We start from the raw sequence: 24,003 nt of genomic DNA on the forward strand, positions 1-24,003 counted from the left end.
TCTGCTACATGGCCACACAGAGGCAGCCACCCACCTGGAATCACAGAAAAGCTTCCTAGCCGCAAAGGAACTACTTCGAAAAATCACCAACAGTTAATCAACTGAAAATATGGTATACACACCTCAAAACACTCAATAAGGACATCAAAACGCACACAGGTTGCCAAATCCCAAAGGTGCAGAGAACAGGTTGACTTGAAGATGTTTAAGTCGCCTCTGAACAAGAGTTGGCAGGTCAAAAGTCAACATTCAGAAGTGACCCAGATGACCAAGATATTTGTGACTGCGGTGAAACAAACCATGGCGCATCTGTTGGTCTGCCAATTCCTGCCGGAACCTTGCACCACAGAAGATCTCACCAGGGCTATAGACAAGGCCATATCACATGCCCAACACATGTCCTTCCATCACAGTCATAGGGCATAAGTAGTAGTAGTTAGATTAATGTGAATCTTTTAGAGTGCACCAGCAAGGTTATGAATGGGGCAATTAGAGCACTTTACAAATCACATGCCTGTAATGTCCTTTGCCACACTGCGTAGAAAAGCTCTAACATGAACTACAAAGTTGGAGTGTGTTGCAATATGACCTGTCTCATTCGGATTTCTTTAATAGGTGGTAACAAAAACAGAATTTAGTTTACTACATGGGTGGAGTTCTGAGTCCTCTGTCTTGAGGCATACACCAAATGCTAATTAATTTGGGCTTCTTCTGTAGAAGTCAACCTTCTGATAAAAGTTAAGTTCAAGATTTTGTTTAACTTGGGTTCCTGGCATAGGGTCTGTGGAAAAATACAGGGAGGGATAAGTACTCACTGAGATGGTTTGGGTAAATATACAGCTTTAACTGTGTAAGTGGCAAAAAAAGAAAGGAATTTTTTCCATTTTTACACTTCCTGGGCAGACAGCCAAACAAGTGGTAAGAGCTTGTTTGTTTTAATACATCTTACAAACATATAAACAGAAGCAGTTAAGTTTTGTTTTAGCTACAAATTAAGAGAGTTGTAAGTTCTCAAGCTCTGTTAACATCTGAAAGCTTTAACTATAATTTTTGTAATATTTAATTAAGATTTGTAAACCCCGATTTTGGGATAAAATTTTCAAATCTTAAAATATAACCATGTAATTCTTCCCCCCTTCTTTTTTATCCTTAAACTAAAATGATGTTTTTGTTTGTAATTGGGGTTTATGAACAAATGTCCATTCCTAGGTGGGGTTCAGAAAAGAGAGGAACTATGCTATGACAATTGGACCTACAAACTTATCCAAATGTGAGCTCAATTGTAACAAGTATGTACAATAAGATGTTACAATAACCTTTATCAACAAATACTGATGGGGGAAAAGGTACAAAAGGGAGATAAAATAATGGAATTAATCAAAAACAAAAAGGCCAAGTTGATATGATACAAGAACTGTGTTGAAATAATGGTTGTTAAAAATAGGAGATGTGGAGCTGGAAGTTAATGAGCCAAAATTAGTATGTTGGATATTAGGTCTAACTGGTGGACAAAATAATCAAGAACATAAGAACGGCCGTACTGGGTCAGACCAAAGGTCCATCCAGCCCAGTATCTGTCTACGGATAGTGGCCAATGCCAATTGCCCCAGAGGGAGTGAACCTAACAGGCAACGATCAAGTGATCTCTCTCCTGCCATCCATCTCCATCCTCTGACAAACAGAGGCTAGGGACACCATTCTTTACCCATTCTGGCTAATAGCCACTTATGGACTTTACCACCATGAATTTATCCAGTTCTCTTTTGAAAACTGTTATAGTCCTAGCCTACACAACCTCCTCAGGTAAGGAGTTCCACAAGTTCACTGTTTGCTGTGTGAAGAACTTCCTTTTATTTGTTTTAAACCTGCTACCTATTAATTTCATTTGGTGACCCCTAGTTCCTGTATTATGGGAATAAGTAAATAACTTTTCCTTATCCACTTTCTCCACATCACTCATGATTTTATATACCTCTATCATATCCCCCCTTAGTCTCCTCTTTTCCAAGCTGAAGAGGCCTAGCCTCTTTAATCTTTCCTCATATTGGACTCTCTCCAAACACCTAATCATTTTAGTTGCCCTTTTCTGAACCTTTTCTAGTGCTAGAATATCTTTTTTGAGGTGAGGTGACCACATCTGTACACAGTATTCAAGATGTGGGCAAACCATGGATTTACATAAGGGCAATAATATATTCTGTGTGTTATTCTCTATCCCCTTTTTAATTATTCCTAACATCCTGTTTGCTTTTTTGACTGCCTCTGAGCACTGCGTGGACATCTTCAGAGACTCGTTGTAGCTAAATCAGCCCCCATCATATTGTATGTATAGTTGGGGTTATTTTTTCGAATGTGCATTACTTTACATTTATCCACATTAAATTTCATTTGCCATTTTGTTGCCCAATCACTTAGTTTTGTGAGATCTTTTTGAACTTCTTCACAATTTGCTTGGTCTTAACTATGTTGAGTAGTTTAGTATCATCTGCAAACTTTGCTACCTCACTGTTTACCCCTTTTTCCAGATCATTTATGAATAAATTGAATAGGACTGGTCTTAGGACTGACTCTTGGGGAACACCACTAGTTACCCCTCTCCATTCTGAGAATTTACCATTAATTCCTACCCTTTGTTCCCTGTCTTTTAACCAGTTCTCAATCCATGAAAGGACTTTCCCTTTTATCCCATGACAGCTTAATTTACGTAAGAGCCTTTGGTGAGGGACCTTGTCAAAGGCTTTCTGGAAATCTAAGTACACTATGTGGACAAGGAGGATCCAGTGGACATGTTTGTTGACCCCTTTAAAGAACTCTAATAGATTAGTAAGACATGATTTCCCTTTACAGAAACCATGTTGACTATTGCTCAACAGTTTATGTTTTTCTCTGTGTCTAACAATTTTATTCTTAACTATTGTTTCGACTAATTTGCCCGGTACCGATGTTAGACTTACCGGTCTCTAATTGCCGGGATCACATCTAGAGCCCTTTTTAAATATTGGCATTACATTAGCTAACTTCCAGTCATTGGGTACCGAAGCCAATTTAAAGGACAGGTTACAAACCTTAGTTAGTAGTTCCGCAACTTCACATTTGAGTTCTTCCAGAATTCTTGGGTGAATGCCATCTGGTCCCGGTGACTTGTTAATGTTGACTTTATCAATTAATTCCAAAACCACCTCTAGTGACACTTCAGTCTGTGACAGTTCCTCAGATTTGTCACCTACAAAAGCCAGCTCAGGTTTGGGAATCTCCCTAACATCCTCAGCCTTGAAGACTGAAGCAAAGAATCCATATAGTTTCTCCGCAATGACTTTATCGTCTTTAAGTGCTCCTTTTGTATTTCGATCATCAAGGGGCCCCGCTGGTTGTTTAGCAGGCTTCCTGCTTCTGATGTACTTAAAAAACATTTTGTTATTATCTACGGAGTTTTTGGCTAGCCGTTCTTCAAACTCCTCTGGCTTTTCTTATTACACTCTTGCACTTAAGCTGGCAGTGTTTATGCTCCTTTCTATTCGCCTTACTACGATTTGACTTCCACTTTTTAAAGGAAGTCTTTTTATCTCTCACTGCTTCTTTTACATGGTTGTTAAGCCACAGTGGCTCTATTTTAGTTCTTTTACTGTATTTCTTAATTTGGGGTATACATTGAAGTTGGGCCTCTATTATGGTGTCTTTAAAAAACGTCCATGCAGTTTGCAGGGATTTCACTTTTGTTTAAGTAACCCCCTCATTTTTGTATATTCTGAAATTAAATGCCACAGTGTTGGGCTGTTGAGATGTTCTTCCCACCACAGGGATGTTAAATGTTATTATAATATGGTCACTATTTGCAAGTGGTCCTGCTACAGTTACCTCTTGGACCAGCTCCTGCGCTCCACTCAGGATTAAATCTAGAGTTGCCTCTCCCCTTGTGGGTTCCCGTACCAGCTGCTCCATGAAGCAGCCATTTAAAGTATCGAGAAATTTTATCTCTGCATTTCGTCCTGCAGTGAAATGTTCCCAGTCAATATGGAGATAATTGAAAACCCACATTATTATTGGGTTCTTAATTTTGGTAGCCTCTCTAATTTCTCTTAGCATTTCATCATCACTATTACTGTCCTGGTCAGGTGCTCGATAATAGATCCCTAATGTTATATTTTTATTAGAGCATGACATTTCTATCCATAGCAATTCTATGGAACATGTGGATTCGCTTAAGATTTTTACTTCATTTGAATCAACTTTTCTTTCACATATAGTGCCACTCCTCCTCCTACAGGACCTGTTCTGTCCTTCCGATATATTTTGTACCCTGGAATGATTGTGTCCCATTGATTGTTCTCAGTCCACCAGGTTTCTGTGATGCCTATTATATCAATATCCTCCTTTATCACAAGGCACTCTAGTTCACCCATCTTATTATTTAGACTTCTAGCATTTGTGTACAAGCACTTCAAAAACTTCTTGTTGTTTATTTGCCTGCCCTTATCTGATGTGCTAGATTCTTTTTTATGTGACTGTTTATCATCTGATCTGGCCCTTACATTATCCTCTTCCCTTTCTGCTCCTGACTATAACCTCGAGACTCTCTATCATCAGACTCTCCCCTAAGAGAAGTCTGTGTCCGATCCACATGCTCCTCTGCAGCAGTTGGCTTTCCCCCATCTCCTAGTTTAAAAACTGCTTTACAACCTTTTTAATGTTTAGTGCCAGCAGTCTGGTTCCACTTTGGTTTAGGTGGAGCCCATCTCTCCTGTATAGGCTCCTCCCACCCCAAAAGTTTCCCCAGTTCCTAATGAACTTAAACCCCTCCTCTCTACAAGGTTTAAACTATTCCACAAACTGGGGTCTGGGGCCCCTAGAGACTGCACAGGAAGTCTGCAAAATATTACCGAAAAAAAAAAAAAAAAAAAAAAAAAAGATCTCACTGCACGTCACACCAAATACAGACTGCAGTAAGAAGCAGGCACACCCATCTCCCTAGTATTTGTAAATATAGTCTCTCTTAAAGCATTACTAACAGTATGTGTTTGTATGAAGTACACACATACTTTTCTCAATTAGTTTCTCAGTTAGGGATCCGTGATTAACATTGTATTTGAAAAGGGGTCCATCAACAAAAAAAATTTGAGAACCCCTAATCTAAATTACTGTCAAAACAAGGGGATTTTTCCTTCTAAAAGCTCTCTCCAGCAAAAGAAGGGAACAAAGAATGTTAAAAAGAAAGCCTTATTTACTACTTTACATTTCAAATGCTTAAACTGTTTCTCTTTCTTTTCTGTATTTTTAATAAAAAGTTAAAAAGGATTTTTAAAGGATGTGTTTGCAATGGTGTTAAGCAGGCAGAGGTCTCTGTATTCCAAACCCCAGACCTCATTCAACTCCGGTTAATGTTAGGTTATGTTAACATCTTTATCCCATTTATTCCACTTAAATTAATGCAACAGTGGAACTATACAATGTTACAGTGATCACACCGGCCCTCAAGAAATACTGAGTAGTCTCAGTTGGAGCAGCCTTCAGCCCAGGAAGAATCTGAAAAATACCGAGGAAACTTTTCTTTGGCAAGGAAGCTTTCCCCTGAGCAGTATCCAAAACAGCTCTCATGAATGTGATCCTCTGGAAGCGATATGGGTTGATTTCTCCTAGGTAATCTGCAAGCCCCACACTGTGGAACCAGTGGCAGATATGGACTATGGAGTCTCATCTTCTGCTACAAACCTGGCTCTTATCAGCCAGTTGTCTACGCATGGAAAGACATGGACCCATTAGGGGTAACATCTTAGTGAATGTCCACACCACAAAGGCACAGTTATGGTGATGCAACTGTACTGCTGTTGTATCATAGTGTACACACTGCCTACATAGATGGGTTTTTTCCATCAATATAGTTAATCCACCCCTCACAGAGGCAGTAGCCAAGTCAACGGAAGAATTCTGTCAACTTAGCTGCATCTATCAGTGGAGGTTAGGCTGACCTAACTACATTGCACAGGAAGTAAAAATGTTCACAGCCATAAGCAATGTAGCTAGATCATTCTAACTTTTAGGTGTAGATCGGGCCTCAGATGAGCAGCTATTCTGGCCAGATATTTTGTGAATACCCTTGGGGCCACGGATCAACCAAAGGGAAGTACTTTGTACTGCTAATTGTCTGTCCCACCTTCCTGATGGTTATGTGGAAATGGGCATCTTTTAAATAGGGAGCCAGGTTGCAGTATCCTTGCAAGAGGGAAGGAATGATTGCTTCCAAGGGAAGGGGGGTGAAGGTACGTGTGCATGGGTGTGTGAACTCCCAAGATCCCGACGGAACTATTTAGACTGACAAGGTCCAGGATGGGTCCAAAGGTGTCTATCTTCTTGGGAATGATGCAAAACCAGGAACAAATATTTTTCTTCACTCTCATGAGGAAGGAGTTCCCTTTTGAAATGTAAGGAACCACAGAGGAGTCTACTTTCTCTAGAAGGACTCTTGTGACAAGGGTCACTGAAGAGGGACAGAGAAGGGAGTAGGCATTGTGCAGAACCTGATGAATAACCATCACAGACTGTTTCGACCCAGCAATGAGATGTGATGTAAAAAGAAACAAACAGAGGTGGTCCGAAGGGAGGAGCAGAGAGGGAGCAAGGGGGAAGATGTGCAGAGGCCAGTAGCCTGTACTGGACTGCACTGTCAAACCTGCCCTAGGCTGACCAGAAGCAAGACAAATTTGTTTGTGTTTTGTTTGCTTCTTGTCATATGGTTCTTGCCTTTGATAACAGAAGGCTGGAGAAGCGACTTCTGCTTCTGAGAGGCAGAGGGCTTGGATAGCTTCAGGGAGGGGCCTGGGATCCTAAAAGATTTCAACTTTTCAGTGATGAAAGAAATGACTCACTGGATGAGATCCCTGCCTTCAAAGAGCAAATACTTTATTTTGCCTCTGGTTCTGCAGACAGACCCGACAAATGAAACAGGAGTACCACTGGAGAGTAATGCCATGGTCACAGTCTTCACAAATGAGTCAGACACATGTATGACTGTTCACAGGGCACATCATGCAAAAAGGGCTCCAGAACAGGACTTATAGCTCCTCACAATGCATACTGGTATCTCACCATAGCCACCTGGTAGTCTGCACTCTCATCCCCTAGGAGCCTGAGGAATAGACTTTGTGGGCTAAGGAATTCATCCTCCTGCCCTCTCTATCTTTAGAAGTGGAATTAATTATTCTCATCTCCTTTCTCTTTACCAAAGCTACTGACACCACCAGACTATTAGGAGTAGGGTGCTGTTCAAAGTATCTAGGGCTCAGAGAAGGGACTGCGTACATCCTAGCCACCTTCTTGAGACTGCAGGCAAAGATGCTGGAATAAGGCAAAAATCCATGGCTGGCTCTAAGACCACAGCTAATAGAGTCAGCTTGTTCTTAGAGCAAAATAGGAGAATGTCAACAGTGGCTTCAGAGCTTTACAGCTCTGGTTGATATTGGCAGCTGTGACAGCAGTGATATTTCTCAGCAACACCTGACACTGATATCTGGAAAGTGACACAACTGAGGATCCAGTGTTGTGATCTGGGGAGGTAGCACCAGTGACATCCCCCTTCAGAAAGTTTAAAAAAAAAAAAAAATCTTTCAGCATTACCTCTTACAAGACATCCAGGTCATCAACAGAGAAGGCACCAGGGAGCTGGTAGAGGAAGAGGAGGATAAGGCTGTGATGCTGGGTCCACTTGTATTGGTGCCATAAGATCAGGCCCTAGTACTGAAACAGGGGCTGTGTTGATGGGACACTCCCCAAAGCCCTACAGCTGGGGAAAAAGACAAGCTGGGGTCACCCTTCCACTAGGTCCAGCCAACTCTGAAAGTTTGTATTTAGTCCCAAATATAGTTCCATAGTTAGAAGTTGTAAAGGACTCTGTGTAAATCTATGAGTTGGACTCCTTAGGGAGTCAGAAGGCTCTGTGTCCTCGTACCGGGCAGCACAGAAGATCCTCCAACCTCCAGATCAGCAATCGTCCAGAATTGGGAGTCCCAGATAGGAGGACTAGGTAATTACTCCAGGCTCAATGATGAGATGTATGAGTGAGGTAAATATCTAAGCAGGAAGATGGTGCCAAAGCATGAAGAACCCAAACAGGGCTCCTGCTGCAGCAAAGTCCAGCAGAAATGCTGCTGTTTCTTTTTAGGACACACTTCACTGCTGGACAAACATTTCCTTTTCTCCTCCTCAGAATTAGGGCAGTAATCAGTGCTGAGGCTGGAGCCCTATGAAGGAAGGCCTGAGGCAGAGCCAGGAGTGTTCTGCTGTACAAGCAGAGCCAGGTGTTTTGGTGCTTTAAGGGGCCTAGCAGAAGCTAGTGCCAGCTTAGAAGATCATTGGAGCTGCCTTTGTGGCAGAAGTCAGTGCCAAAGGCACTGTTTTGTGTTGAATCTTGATTGTACCACATGGAGCAGACTCTAAGGTAACTGACCCAGCACTCAAGTCCCTAGTGAAAGCTGGTGCTGAAGCTGTGGCCAGAGTAAACAACTTTGCCCATACAGCTGGTGTGGGCAGCGATGAAGATAAAGGTGAGTCTGGGCGGTGCACAGAAACACAGCCTTCTAGTAACTTTAGGGCCACTTCGACAAGGTGCAGCTGGGGCTGCAGTTGGCAGTCCTGGAAAGCCTGGGGTGTGAATGCCTTGCAGGCAGCATACTGGGTCAAAGAGGGGGAAATCCCCCAGACAGATCAAAAACCTCACTCGGGCATCTGATTCTGGAATCATCATCAACATGGGCACAGCTTTTCAACCCCTTGCAGGTTTCAATCTGAGCACAGCTTCAGCACTGGAGAGAATTTTGAGAACTCAATTAAACTTAGGGACATACCTCAACTACAGAACAGGGCATTAAACTTACCAGTAGTCAAGAGACACAGCAGAAGGAACTGAGACAGCAGAGAAGTGCACTCCCTTCTATGACTCGGGTGCTGAATGTTTGAAAACCTCAGAACATGTACACCCCACTGCTTTGAAGAGGGCTCTGTGAGCTTGTCAGCAGAGGCAGCTATCCCACATGTGGGGATGCACAGAAGTTCTTGAAGACAGGAACTGCCACCAGTGGATTGTCTAATCCAATATCCTGATTCAGACAGAGGACAATACCAGATGCTTCAGAGAAAGATGCAAGAATCCTTGCAGTGGTTAATTACTTAACATGTTCATACAGTAAGGTTCCACATGACCCCCGAGGCTGCCTTGTTCATTTAAATCCTCTATTTGTATTTTTACCTTAGCTGTGCATTGTTCCAATTATCCATACAATTTTCTAATCCTTTCTTAAATCCGGCTAAGCTTTTGGCCTCAATGTTATCCAGTGGCAATGAATTCCACACATTAATTAGGTGTCACATAAAGTACTTGCTTTCATCAGTTTTAAATGTGTTATCTTTCAATCTCATTGAAGGTCCACCTTGTTCTTGTTTTATGGGAATGCTTATAAACATTCTATCTATGCCATTTATTATTTTATATACCTCTCTAAGGTCTCCTCCTATTAACCTCGTCTCTAAACTAAACAGGGTGTCATTTCAATTGTCACTCAGAGAAAGTTTCCAGGCTGATAATTTTATTGCCTGTCTCTGAATCCCTTCTGTTTCTGCTATATCCTTTTTGAGATAGGGTGAACAGAACTGAACCCAGTATTCCAGATAACGCTATGTCACTGGTTCATAATGATCTAATATCTTCAGAATTATTTTCCTTCCATTTCTGTATAAATCGCAACTTACATTTGCTTTTTTGATGGACACTGTACAGTGAGCGGGTTTTCACTGATGAGTCTACAATAATGCTTCAGTCTTTTTCATTTTATATGACAGCAAACTGTACGAGTAGTACAAATTATGGCCTCCAATGCACATTGTTTTGTATTTGTCAGCACTGCCTTTCATCTGGCATTATGTTGCCCATTCTTTTAGCTTTATTTGATCTTTCTGAAGCTTCTTGGTCTTTTCCAGTCTTCATCAACCTAAGTAATTTTGTGCCATCTGCAATTTTTGACACCTGATTGTCCACTCCCATTTCCAGATCACAGATAAACCCACCCAGCCATACAGCAGATACATAAAAGAGTCAAGTTGTTCCTGAATTTCTGCAAACACAGGATATTTTCTAATTTTTCCTCGGGATCATAAGGTCATAAGAACAAGAACATAAAAATGGCACACTGGGTCAGATCAAAGGTCCATCCAGCCCAGTATCCTGTCTACCGACAGTGACCAATGCCAGGTACCCCATAGGGAGTGAACCTAACAGGCAATGATCAAATGATCTCTCTCCTGCCATCCAACACCACCCTCTGACAAACAGAGACTAGGGACACAATTCCTTACCTATCCTGGCTAATAGCCATTAATGGACTTAACCTCCATGAATTTATCCAGTTCTCTTTTAAACCCTGTTATAGTCCTAGCCTTCACAACCTTCTCAGGCAAGGAGTTCCACAGGTTGACTGTGTGAAGAACAACTTCCTTTTATTTGTTTTAAATCTGCTGCCCATTAATTTCATTTGGTGACCCCTAGTTCCTGTATTATGGGAACAGGTAAATAACTTTTCCTTATTTACTTTCTGCACATCAGTCATGATTTTATATACCTCTATCATATCCCCCCTTAGTCTCCTCTTTTCCAAGCTGAAAAGTCCTAGCCTCTTTAATCTCTCTTCATATGGGATCTGTTCCAAACCCCTAATCATTTTAGTTGCCCTTCTCTGAACCATTTCTAATGCCAGTGTATCTTTTTTGAGATGAGGAGACCACATCTGTACACAGTATTCAAGATGTGGGCGTTCCATGGATTTATATAAGGACAAGAAGATATTCTCCATCTTATTCTCTATCCCCTTTTTAATGATTCCTAACATCCTGTTTGCTTTTTTGACTGCCGCTGCACACTGCGTGGACATCTTCAGACAGCTATCCACAATGACTCCAAAATCTTTTTCCTGATTAGTTGTAGCTAAATTAGCCCCCATCATATTGTATGTATAATTGGGGTTATTTTTCCCAGTGCATTACTTTACATTTATCCACATTAAATTTCATTTGCCATTTTGTTGCCCAATCACTTAGTTTTGTGAGATCTTTTTGAAGTTCTTCACAATCTGCTTTGGTCTTAGCTATCTTGAGCAGTTTAGTATCATCTGCAAACTTTGCCACCTCACTGTTTACCCCTTGCTCCAGATCATTTATGAATAAGTTGAATAGGATTGGTCCGAGGACTGACCCTTGAGGAACACCACTAGTTACCCCTTTCCATTCTGAAAATTTACCATTTATTCCTATCCTTTGTCCCCTGTCTTTTAATCAGTTCTCAATCCATGAAAGGATCTTCTCTCTTATCTCATGACAACTTAATCTACATAGAGCCTTTGGTGAAGACCTTGTCAAAGGCCTTCTGGAAATCTAAGTACACTATGTCCACTGGATCCCCCTTGTCCACATGTTTCTTGACACCTTCCAAGAACTCTAATAGATTAGTAAGACACGATATCCCTTTACAGAAACCATGTTGACTTTTGCCCAACAATTCATGTTCTTCTATGTGTCTGACAATTTTATTCTTTACGATTGTTTCAACTAATATGCCCGGTACTGATGTTAGACTTACCGGTCTGTAATTGCCGGGATCACCTCTACAGCCCTTTTTAAATATTGGTGTTACATTAGCTATCTTCCAGTCATTGGGTACAGAAGCCGATTTAAAGGACAGGTTACAAACCACAGTTGTTAGTTCTGCAATTTCACATTTGAGTTCTTTCAGAACTCTTGGGCGAATGCAATCTGGTCCTGGTGACTTGTTACTGTTAAGTTTATCAATTAATTCCAAAACCTTCTCTAGTGACACCTCAATTGTGACAATTCCTCAAATTTGTCACCTATAAAAGCCGGCTCAGGTTTGGGAATCTCCCTTACCTCCTCAGCGGTGAAGGCTGAAGCAAAGAATTCATTTAGTTTTTCCGCAACGACTTCATCATCTTTAAGTGCTCCTTTTGTATCTCAATCGTGCAGGGGCCCCACTGGTTGTTTAGTAGGCTTCCTGCTTCTGATGTACTTAAAAACATTTTGTTATTACCTTTTGAGTTTTTGGCTAGCTGTTTTTCAAACTCCTTTTTGGCTTTTCTTATTATATTTTTACACTTAATTTGGCAGTGTTTATGCTCCTTTCTATTTACCTCACTAGGATCTGATTTCCACTTTTTAAAAGATGCCTTTTCATCTCCCACTGCTTCTTTTACATGGTTGTTAAGCCATGGTGGCTCTCTTTTAGTTCTTTTACTGTGTTTTTTTTAATTTGGGGTATACATTTAAGTTGGGCTTCTATTATGGTGTCTTTGAAAAGTGTCCATGCAGCTTGCATGGATTTCACTCTAGTCACTGCACCTTTTAATTTCTGTTTAACTAACCCCCTCATTTTTGCATAAGTCCTCTCAGAGCCGTATACACTCAAGAGAAGTTTCAGCCTAGCACTTCCAAAGGCCCCAGAGGCAGGCAGGGTTGGATGTGACAATCAAATGTATCATTGCTTATGCTCTCCAATACTATCATATGTAGTCTTGTTGCCACCAGAGCAAATAAGCTTCCTGCTGCCCCATCATCGCAGTCACTTAGACTGAGATATTTTCCAAACCACTTTCGATTTTGGGTGCTCAATCTCCTATAATTTTTAAATGAGAATTTGGCATCCAAGTCCTTTGGGTGACTTTGAAAATCTCAGCCTTAATAGTCAAATGGATCAGATTTTCCTGAACAGGATTGCAGTGACTATCGTTGGGGATAATTCACACCTATAAATGTCTTTTTTTACCTGGGTAGGTCTACGATGCAGGTCTGCCAAAACCAGAGAAACATCCATGGAACGATCTGTCTTCAAGGGCAATGGAAGAGTTAAATAGCAGAAAGGGTCAAAAGTCACAGAAACTTTAGAGCATTTTGGACAGACCAGGGTGGATTTGAAAAGGCCATGAAAAATATCCACGATGATAGAGTCATTTCTTAATCTATGGTTCTCCCAGGCTTCTTTCGCCACCACCTGTAGAAAGGAAATAAAATTAATTCTGACTCATACACTTCACTAGAATTGTAAATAAAGAGACATGAGACAAAAGGAACTCTGCATAATTCACACACACACACACACACACACACACACACACACACCTAAACAAGCTGGAAATACTATCAAGGTTCCCTGAACTCAGCCCCTCTTAACCACCTACCATTCTCTCTCACTAACCAGGTCTGCAAGTCTTCCCTGCTGCAGAAGGAAATAGCGAACACCTAATTCTACCACTCTGTTTTAGGTCAGGCCTGTATTGCTACACATTTCCTCAGTGTTGGAGGTGAGAGTTGGAGAAAGAGGGGGCAGTGGAGGGAGCAAGTTGCTTGAAGTCCATGGGACTGATCCAAAGGCCATTGCAATCAATGGGAGTCTTCCTATTGACATCAAGGACTTTGGATCAGGCCCCATATACTGGATGCAGCTAAAGTTCATCTCTGGGCTGTATGTGGAAAGTATGACATAGAATGGATTTCCTGTCCATAGTGGGGTATGCAAGGCTTCATGTAGTCCTTGCCCAAGGAAGGTATTTGCTTTCTGTCCTGACCCAGAAGGGACAGGTTGTGGTCTCCAGCTTGCAAAAGCTCTCAGCTTATAAATGTTATATAGAGTTGTCTCTGGAAGAGTAGAACACTGTGGCCCTTGAGCCTGAAGTTAGAAGATGATGATTCATAGACCAGACAAAAAGGGACCACTGTGATCATCTAGTCTGACCTCACATGTAACAAAGGCCATAGACTTCCCTGAATTAATTCCTGTTTGAATGAGAGCATAATCTTTTAGAAAATATCCAATCTTGGTTTAAAAATTTCCAGTAATGGAGAACCCACCTCAACGTTTGGTAAACTGTTCCAATTGTTAATTATTCTCAATATTAAAAACATATGTCTTATTTCTAATCTAAAATTGTCACACTTCAGCTTCCAGCCATTGGACTTCGCATAAGCCTTGTATTATCAAATGCGTTTCCCATGTAGGTACTGTAACCCATTAAGTGTCTCTTTGTTAAACTACACAGATCAAGCTCCTCAAGCATCACTATAAAACATTTTTCTAATCCTTTAATCCAGAGGTTCCCAAACTGTGGTCTGTGGACCAGTGGCAGGCCACGAGCACCATTCAGGTGGTCCATGGATAGTTCCCTCTAAGGTGCATGCCCGGGCGGCCACGCACAAGAGAATGAAGGGCCACTCAGCTAATTAGTGGAGCCACACAGGCGTGGCTCCACTAATTAGCTGCCTGGACCCTGGAGGAGACGCACATGTAAGGTGAGGTAGTGGCCTTGGGGGGAACAGGAGGTAGATGGGAGGGGGCAGTGGGGTGAGAAGAGAGAGTAGTGGGGAATTTGGGACATGCAGGGCTGTGGTAGCCAGAGAAAGAGGCAACTTTCCTCAGCTCCAGGGCTGTGGCTGCCAGGGAGAGATGGCCCTCCTTCCCAGCCTCAGCTCTATGGCTGCTGTGGCTGGGGAGAGACCCCACTCCTTCCCAGCCCAGCTCAGTGACTACCGCAGCAGGGGAGAGAGGGAGAGACCCCCCTCCTTCCCAGCCCCAGTTTAGGGACTGCCACGAACTACCATCGCATTAGAAAGGTAAGACTACTAATACTAAAATATGAGTTGTGTGCTTTTATTTGTAGAACAAAAAACCATCAATTATTAAGGGTTTTTTAATATTGTGCTTTTATCCAAAGCACTTTACAATAGTTAGCTAATGGTACAAACAATATTTGGAAAGATCATTAAGTGGTCCACTGAGACCCTCAGCAATTTTCAAGTGGTCCATGGAAAAAAAAAAAAGTTTGAGAATCACTACTTTAATCACTATCATGGCTCTTTCATAGAATCACAGAATATCAGGGTTAGAAGGGACCTCAGGTCGTCATCTAGACCAACCCCCTGCTCAAAGCAGGACCAATCCCCAGATAGATTTTTGCCTTAGATCCCTAAATGGTCCCCTCAAGGACTGAGCTCACAACCCTGGGTTTAGCAGTCCACTGCTCAAACCACTGAGCTCTCCCTCCCCCTTTCTCTGAATCCTCTCCAATTTAACAACATCCTTCCTGAAATGTGGACAACAGAACTGGACATAGTATTTCCAGTAGTAGTTGCAAGAGTGTCAAATACAGAGGTAATATAATCTCTCTACTGTTACTCAATATTCCCATTTATGCATCCAAAAATTGCATTAGTCTTTTTGGCCACAGCTTTGCACTGGGCACTCACGTTCACAGCTGATTATTTACCATGATTCTTAAGTCATCTCCCACAGTCACTGCTTCCCAAGATAAAGTCCCTCATCCTTTAAATATGGCCTGAATTCTTTGTTTTCTGATGTACGACTTAATATGTGGCTGTATTAAAATACAGATTGTTTGCTTTCACCCAGATTACTAAGAAATCCAGAACGCTCTGTATGAGTAACCTGTCCTCTTCATCATTTAACAATATTTGTGTCATCTGCAAACTTGATCAGTGATGATTTGACATTCTCTTCTAGGGCACTGATAAAAATTATTAAATAGCAGTAAGCCAAGAACACCTCCCTGCAAGAGTCCACTAGAAACACACTCACTCCATGCTGATTCCCCATTTAGTTACATTTTGAGACCTAACAGTTAGCCAGTTTTTAATGCATTTCATGCGCGTCATGTTAATTTTGTACTGCTAATCAAATGTCATGTGGTACCAAGTAAAATGTTTTAAAGAAACCTAAGTATATTACATTAACACTATTACCTTCATCAAACTTGTAACCTCATTGAAAAAAAAAAGATATCAAGCTAGTTTGACAAGATCTGTTTTCCCTATACACATGATGATTGGCAATTACAGCACCCTCCTTTACCTCTTTATTAAAGGAGCTCCCATATCAGCTATTACATTATCTTGTCCAGAACTGGCATCAGATTGATGAGTCTATAATTACTTTGCTCATCCCATTTATTCTTTTTAAATATTAACACTCTAGCTTTCTTCCCCAGTATTCCAAGACACACTAAAAATCAACATTAATGGCCCAGAGAGCTCCTCTGTCAGCTCTTTTAAAACTCTTTGTGCAAGTTATTTGAACCTACCAATTTAAAAATGTCTAGTTTTAGCAGCTGCTATTAAATATCTTCCTTAGATACTCTTGGAATGAAAAGTATTTTTATTAATCATCATTATCCTATGATACATCTACATCACTTGGCTTTTTCCCCAGTGAAGGGTAAGGGGGCTGAACTAAAGAAAATCTGCAGGCAGTAATCATGGAGATATCTGAACTGGCTTTCTGGAAATTCTTGTCAAAGTTTCAGGATTTCTATTTGCTTGAGCCTGTGGATTGCGAGCTCTTCTTGGTTTGGCACACTTTGCCTATGGTACAGTACCATATGCACTATAACTAGGTACCTGAGATGAGATCAGAGTTATTGCCAACAGCAGGGCTCAGGACTATAAAGGAAAGATATTGCATAAATGCTCATAGAGTCTCCTTAAGTTAGAGAAAAATGGAAGTGCTTGGATAAAAGGCAAAAGTAGGCTGGGTCCAAGGCCTCTTCTCCTTAACAGGATTCTAGGTAATTCCTTATATACACAACAAACAGCTTTATGTGGTATCTTGGAGAAAAGGTAAATTATGTCATCATTTGTGTTGCCACATAATCACATTCACTGCACACGGAACATAAAAATGTAATTTATTAAATTCTGTGCTCCAACACCACATATGGAATGAAAGTAAAGTGATAAGTTGCAGTGATATGGGATACTGCAGTTTCCATTCACGTTTGAGTTTATTAGCTGCATTCTGCTCACTAATCTCCCTCTATTGAGGCTTCTAGCATTCCAAGCCCTCGTCCAGACTACCCCGCCGTATCAGCGGGTTAAAATCGATTGCTCGGGGATCGATATATCGCGTCTAATCTAGACGCGATATATCGATCCCCGAGCACGCTTATATCGATTCCGGAACTCCGTCAACCCCAACGGAGTTCCGGAATCGACACGGAGAGCCGCGGACATCCATCCCGCGCCGTCTGGACGGGTGAGTAATTTGACCTTAGATATTCAACTTCAGCTACGTTATTCACATAGCTGAAGTCGCGTATCTAAGATCGATTTCCCCCCCCCAGTCTGGACGAGCCCCAAGTGTCAGAGCAACGCTGGGGATATAACAAGACCACTGCAATCCCAAGGTGCAAACAATAACTTAAGCTCATTTGCAGCTTTAACTATCATCTTCCTGGCTTTGGACAGCAGTTTAGCACAGACTATTCATGCTATTTAAATGTAGCTCAGAGCCTCCAGTGAGCATAGGTGTAATTTTATCTAAGCACTGTACCGAATCAGGCCTGCCATTGGCATCCTTGAGCTCCAAGTAGGGCTTCTTCTTCACTCGGTTCAGATCCTCGTGCAAGCCATCCAGGAGGAATGCCAGGAGCTCCTGAGAATCTTGCTGCTGGTACCCTGAGAACTGAGGGGCAAAACGGCCAACCTGGGTCTAAAATTAAAACAGAATAGGACAATCTGTTCAGAGCAGCATCATGCATGTATTTGTAGAAATGAAATAAAGAAATTCATATCCCGATTTCTGCAGAATTCTGCAGCAAGAAGCTGCTGTAGAATTTATTGCTAGCTACAATGAAGCTGAAGGCAACATAACAAGGATGTCAGTACAGATTTTCTGGTCTATTTTAAAAAGTTAGAGCATCAGTTAGAGCAGCGTTTCCCAAAGGATGGCGGGCGCCCTTCCTCTCACATGACATGAAGGATTAGCTGGATTGTGCGGCTCAGACAGGCCTCAACTGTTATCCAGTCTCAGCTTTCACTAAAAATTATTAAGAGTGAAATTCTGGCCCCACTGAAGTCAGTGGCACAACTCCCAGTGACTTCAATGGAGCCAGGAATCTACTCTAAGTCTCTAGCTGTTTTAATTTCAAACAAACTTTGAAAACTGACTAGAGTATAACCAAAGGTAACAATAACAGCCTAGATTTGACAGTGACTGACTCATAGTTATTACTGCTAAGTAATATTGAAAAGTGATGTTCTATTTCAAATTTATGATAATTATGAAAAAGACTAAACATCCACTATTGAATCCACATCACGGCTTAACATAAAAATTTAACACTTTCAAAAACTAAATACACAAAGTTCATTTGGGGACAGTTAAGGACGCTTCAGGATATATGTCTCACACCAAGACAAGATCTTAGAAGTTAAGGGAAAAGTTTCCTGCATTCCTTGCCACTTCCACATCACCCACAACACTGTCAATAAGTGACTCCACCATTCCATAAGGCTTACATTTCCACCTTCAACAGCAACTCACCCCAAATTCAAGCTTATACTTTAAGGCAAAGCCTTTATAGCAACTTCTGACATTATTTCAACAGATTGGCTTAGTTGAAAGTGACACATTCCATACATTTCAGAAGTTATTCTACCTTAACACTGTTCAGGTTGTTTGCGTGCCTTAAATGCGTTTCCCTACTTTGACATCTGTGGATTTATTTTTATGCTCAACCTTAACTTGGTTTATAATGTTTGCTTCTGAGGTAACTGCAACATTATTCTAATGTTTGCAGTTTTGGTGGAGCGGTGGTGGTCCCAGGATATGGAACAGACAAGGAGGGTGAGGTAATATATATTTTATTTCCCCTCTATTCCGCATGGGTGAGGTCACATCTGGAGTATTGCATCCAGTTCTGGGCACCCCACTACAGAAAGGATGTGGACAAATTGGAGAGTGTCCAGCAGAGGGCAACGAAAATTACCAGGGGGCTGGGGCACATGACTTACAAAGAGAGGATGAGGGAATGGGCCTTGTTTAGTCTGCAGAAGAATGAGGGGGGATTTGATAGCAGCCTTCAACTACCTGAATGGGAGTTCCAAAGAGGATGGAGCTCGGTTTTTCTCAGTGGTGGCAGATGACAGAACAAGGAGCAATAGTCTCAAGTTGTAGTGGCGAAGGTCTAGGTTGGATATTAGGAAACACTGTTGTAATGGGTTCGGTCACAGAGACCCCCTTGGGACTGTCACCTGATGCGCTAAAATTACTTCTGAGCCTGTTTTTCCTGCCAGCTTGGGACTCCAGAACCCTGACTTGTTGACCCAGACCAGCTAGCCTGCTGCAACAGAGACCCAGGTCTGGTCCAAACCCCCAAAGCTGCAGACTTTAACCAAAAACAGGTCAGCAGGTTTCCTATCTCCAGCATCCAGACACCCAGCTCCCAATGGGATCCAAATCCCAAATAAATCTGTTTTACTCTGTATAAAGCTTCTACAGGGTAAACTCATAAATTGTCTGCCCTCTATAACACTGATAGACAGAGATGCATAGCTGTTTGCTCCCCCAGGTATTAATCACTTACTCTGGATTAATTAATAAGTAAAAGCGATTTTATTAACTATAAAAAGTAGGATTTAAGTAATTCCAAGTAATAACAGACAGAACAAAGTAAGTTACCAAGCAAAATAAAACAAAACATGCAAGTCTAACCCTAATACATTAAGAAACTGAATACAGGTAAAATCTCGCCCTCAGAGATGTTCCAATAAGCTTCTTTCACAGACTAGACTCCTTCCTTGTCTGGGACCAATCCTTTACGCTGGTACACTCCTTTTTAGTTCCAGGTCAGGTGGTAATTAGGGGATTTCTCATGACTGGCAGTCCCCTTCCCTTTGTTCTCTTCCACCCCCTTTTATAGCTTTGGTACAAGGCAGGAATCCCCATCCCTCCTCCTAAAGCACCAGGTTTAAGATGGATTGCAATATCCTGTGACATGGTCACATGTCCTGTGAGACCTCAGTCTTCATTCTTCCAGGACTGGCCTGCAGGTACCCAGGGAGGTTTGCAAGTAAACAGAGCTATTTACAACCAATTGTCCTAGTCAATGGAAGCCATCAAAATCCAAGCCACCATTAATGGCCTACACTTCGCATAATTACTATAGGACTTCAGAGTAATACTTCACATTTCAAGCTTCAGATACAAGAATGATATTCATACAAATAGGCTGAACACACTCAGTAGATTATAAGCTTTGTAATGTTACCCTACAAGAGACCTTTTGCATAAAGCATATTGCAGTTACATTATATTCACACTCAAACTTATTTCCATAAATACATAGCGTGCAACGTCACAACTATTTCACTAGGAGGGTGGTGAAGCACTGGAATGGGTTACCTAGGGAGGTAGTGGAATCTCCATCCTTAGAGGTTTTTTAAGGCCCAGCTTGACAAAGCCCTGGCTGGGATGATTTAGTTGGGGTTGGTCCTGCTTTGAGCAGGGGTGGACTAGATGACCTCCTGAGGTCTCTTTCAACACTAATATTCTATGATTCTATAATATCTTTATTGGACCGTCTGTTGGTGAAAGAGATAAGCTAGTTAGTTCAATAAAAGATGTTGCCTCACCTACCTTGCCTTTCTCACATCCTTCTAATGTTATTTTACCCTTTGTACACCAAATGAAAAAAACTTTGCCTGATAACATTTTAAAACACCAATCCTACAATATTCTTTCACGGAGGATAGGTCAATCAATGGTTATTAGCCAGGATGAGCAGCGATGGTGTCCCTAGCCTCTGTTTGCTAGAAGCTGGGAATTGGCGACAGGGGATGGACCATTTGATGATTACCTGTTCTATTCATTCCCTCCAAAACACCTGGCACTGGCCACTGTCGGAAGACAGCATACTGGGCTAGACAGACCTTTGATCTCACCCAGTATGACCATTCTTATGTTACGTTCCTATTTCCATATCACACTATTTTCCTTTGTATGTTTTAAAATTCTGTTTTTAAATTATTCAACCTGTTCATCTAGCACTGAAGAAAGGCTCACTGGTTTGCAATTCCCAGGACCTTCCTTAAACCCATCAAAAAAAAGACAGGTCCAACATGTGATACCGTCCAGCCCTCTTGTATAATGGCTTATTTAAATGAGAATGTCTGTATTTTTGTTCACAGTTCAGCTATTTTATTGTCAAGTTCAAAATCTTTGGCTATAGTATGCTGAGTAGGTTCCTATGTGCTTTATCAATTTGCTCCAGCACCCTTCTGAAGATGAGTGTACCTCATTTTTAAAGATCTGGAACAGCACTTGGGCAATTTTTCATTATAGCTTTCGTGACAGCAAAACCTGCGGAAAGACATTACAACTTTCATTCTAACCCTGCTTTCACTACCATCCCTCCCTGAAAAATGTGTCTACTTACTTTGAACATACGAGGTGCCACGTGAGAGTGTCTCCCAGACCACATCTGCTTAATAAGCTCTGCATATGCTTCTGCAATTTCTCCTCTCATCCCCAGAGGATTGTTGTGATTTATTTCAGCCTCATATCTATCTTCCAGGAAATACTCAGTCAGAGGTGGGGTGTTACTCAAACACTGAAATAAAAAAAAAAATTTACAAAGCTCATGTCATTGTCTAGGACAGCAAACTCCTATGAGAAGGAAGTAATGCAACAGTCCAACTTTCACATCAGTACATATGTGAAATGACAAAACCTTTATAAACGCTCATGTGAAAGTAGACAGAACAAAGTATTTAAAAGGAACAATGCAAGTTCTGAATCTACAGCTCTCTCACAATTTAGTAAAACAGAAAGCCTCGTATTGAGATACAATGTAAGCAATGCAACTCAGACAAGAAAGGCCATATAAAAGAGTTCACAATATTCCGACTTCTCTTCCAATGGTAAAAAGTGTAAATACACATCTACCCTGATAAAACGCTGTACTCGGGAGCCAAAAAAATCTTACCGCGTTATAGCTGAAACCACATTATATCAAACTTGCTTTGATTTGCCAGAGTGCACAGCCCCGCCCCCCTGGAGCCCTGCTTTACCATGTTATATCCAAATTCGTGTTATATCAGGTCGCGTTATATCACAGTAGAGGTGTATCAGCACTTTGCTAAGGCTATTGCTGAAGCAGAGATGCCCCTTTAATGCACAGCTTCTGTTCATGTCACTTACAGTTTAATGAAGAGTTACTTTCTGATCTACAATTTCTCCACCTTGTCTCTAATCCCAGCACTAAACACATAGCACTCGGTGTGGCTAATAGCAGTAGTGAAGCTAGCCTCTGCTTAGACAGCATAGCTAGCTGTTTTCAGGAGTGTGTCTGTTAAAGGTTTTCCAACCCACTGAACTCCTGCAGACTGAAATGAGGCCTAAAAGATACCATATAATTGTAACTGTCCACAGTGGAATCCATGCATCCAACAAAGTGGGTATTCACCCACGAAAGCTCATGCTCCAATACATCTGTTAGTCTATAAGGTGCCACAGAACTCTTTGCTGCTTTTACAGATCCAGACTAACACGGCTACCCCTCTGATACTTGACATAGTAGAATGGAGAATATGAAAAGGGAGCACTCTATTCCATGTGACACCTTTCTCCCCACTCTGTCTATAGCAATTTTCCTCATTTGTACTGAGATTAAAGATGCATGAGTAGTCGACTTCTGTAACACAGTAGAACGTCTCTAACCTACACGAACGGGGGGAAACTCTTGTGTAAAGTACCAGAGGCGGGAGCAACACAGTGATGCTGTGGTCCCCGCAAACCAACATGGCAGGGAGGGGTGTGTACCAATCCCTGGAACTGCCCCACTCAATGAATCTGAAGATTACCCAGGTACAGTTGGTCTTCCCTCCTCCTAGCTGCTCCTCCTCCCTGGTGCTGAGATACTTTCTGTAACCCAGTGACTCTAGGAATCAGCATTGAGCAGGGTAGGGAGGCTTTTAGGAAGCTACCTTCCTGCTCTCCTCGACTCTGCCGTCTGTGTGTGCCTGGCATAGAGTCCAGGTACAGCGAAGGAATGCAATTGCTAAACATGGGGAAATCACATGTACATTTTACCCAACAACGAGATGGAAATATTGTCAAAAAAAGAAAACTGACAGTATTTAAAAACAAAAAATACTTTATCTTGAATCTCTGCCCCCATGACCTCTTACCTGTATGCAACCTATTTAGGCTAGACCAGGGGTAGGCAAGCTATGGCACGTGTGCCGAAGGTGGCACACAAGCTGATTTTCAGTAGCACTCACACTGCCCAGGTCGTGGCCATCGGTTCAGGAGGCTCTGCATTTTAATTTAATTTTAAATGAAGCTTCTTAAACATTTAAAAAACCTTATTTACTCTACATACAACAATAGTTTAGTTCTATATTACAGACTGACAAAAAGAGACCTTCTAAAAACGTTAAAATGTATTACTGGCACACGAAACCTTAAATTAGAGTGAATAAATGAAGACTTGGTACAGCACTTCTGAAAGGTTGCCGACCCCTGGGCTAGACGCTCTTCAGGACAGCTAATGGTCTTCTAACAGGCCTATAAAGTGCCTAACACACTCTGAGGTGCTATATGAGAGCACGAGACAGGTGTGCAATGGATCCATGGGGATAAGGCGTGAAGTGGATTCTTTTCAGCCCTTTACCTGTAATGCAGAGTTCATGAAGCAGGTGTTTCCCAAGTTACTGAGCCCACAGATGCCGGGCTGTGACTGGAAAGGGGACTCCCTGCAGCTGTAGGAGTTATAGGAGAAGCCAGAGACTCTGGAAGAAGAAAACAACAATTTGTTATCTAGACCACACCAGTCCACATTTCACCCATCACAGCAATGTTTACGATTTGCATCAAATGCTATTCCTTCTTACTGGTGCTTTTTAATATATTTCTGCTCTTCCATATTTGTTAGTTTTGACATCTCATTTAACTCTGATCACTGGCAGGTCTGATGTTTACTGTAACAATGTATCTTCTGTATCTATTCAGGCTACTTTTCTTTGACCATTTACCTCTAGTACTTTATGACAATATTTTCCTCAAGTGTATGGTGCCTACAATCCTTTATCACATTATACAGACATATGCAAGTGAGCTACTACTTTGCAAACGTTGGTGAAAGTTTTATGGTCTCTGCCTTGTGAAGT

At 41.6% G+C, this 24,003-nt stretch overlaps 1 protein-coding gene across 6 annotated transcripts in view; it reads right to left on the reverse strand.

The window, feature by feature from the left end:
- Nucleotides 1-24,003, reverse strand: part of USP4 (ubiquitin specific peptidase 4) — a 124,074-nt gene that overhangs the window by 48,952 nt on the left and 51,119 nt on the right. For 5 of the 6 annotated variants that reach the window (XM_030571277.1, XM_030571280.1, XM_030571278.1 and 2 more), the window contains 4 exons: nucleotides 23,508-23,625; nucleotides 21,270-21,443; nucleotides 17,384-17,542; nucleotides 12,812-13,036 (listed from right to left, as the gene is read on the reverse strand). In XM_030571277.1, the coding sequence (XP_030427137.1) occupies nucleotides 12,812-13,036; nucleotides 17,384-17,542; nucleotides 21,270-21,443; nucleotides 23,508-23,625 (676 nt within the window). Of the gene's footprint in view, nucleotides 1-8,903; nucleotides 9,087-12,811; nucleotides 13,037-17,383; nucleotides 17,543-21,269; nucleotides 21,444-23,507; nucleotides 23,626-24,003 lie in introns of those variants that run through there. The other variant, XM_030571282.1, reaches the window with a different exon arrangement.

Source organism: Gopherus evgoodei, chromosome 7 (genome assembly GCF_007399415.2).
Source record: "Gopherus evgoodei ecotype Sinaloan lineage chromosome 7, rGopEvg1_v1.p, whole genome shotgun sequence".
In the NCBI taxonomy this organism is placed as follows: domain Eukaryota; kingdom Metazoa; phylum Chordata; order Testudines; family Testudinidae; genus Gopherus; species Gopherus evgoodei.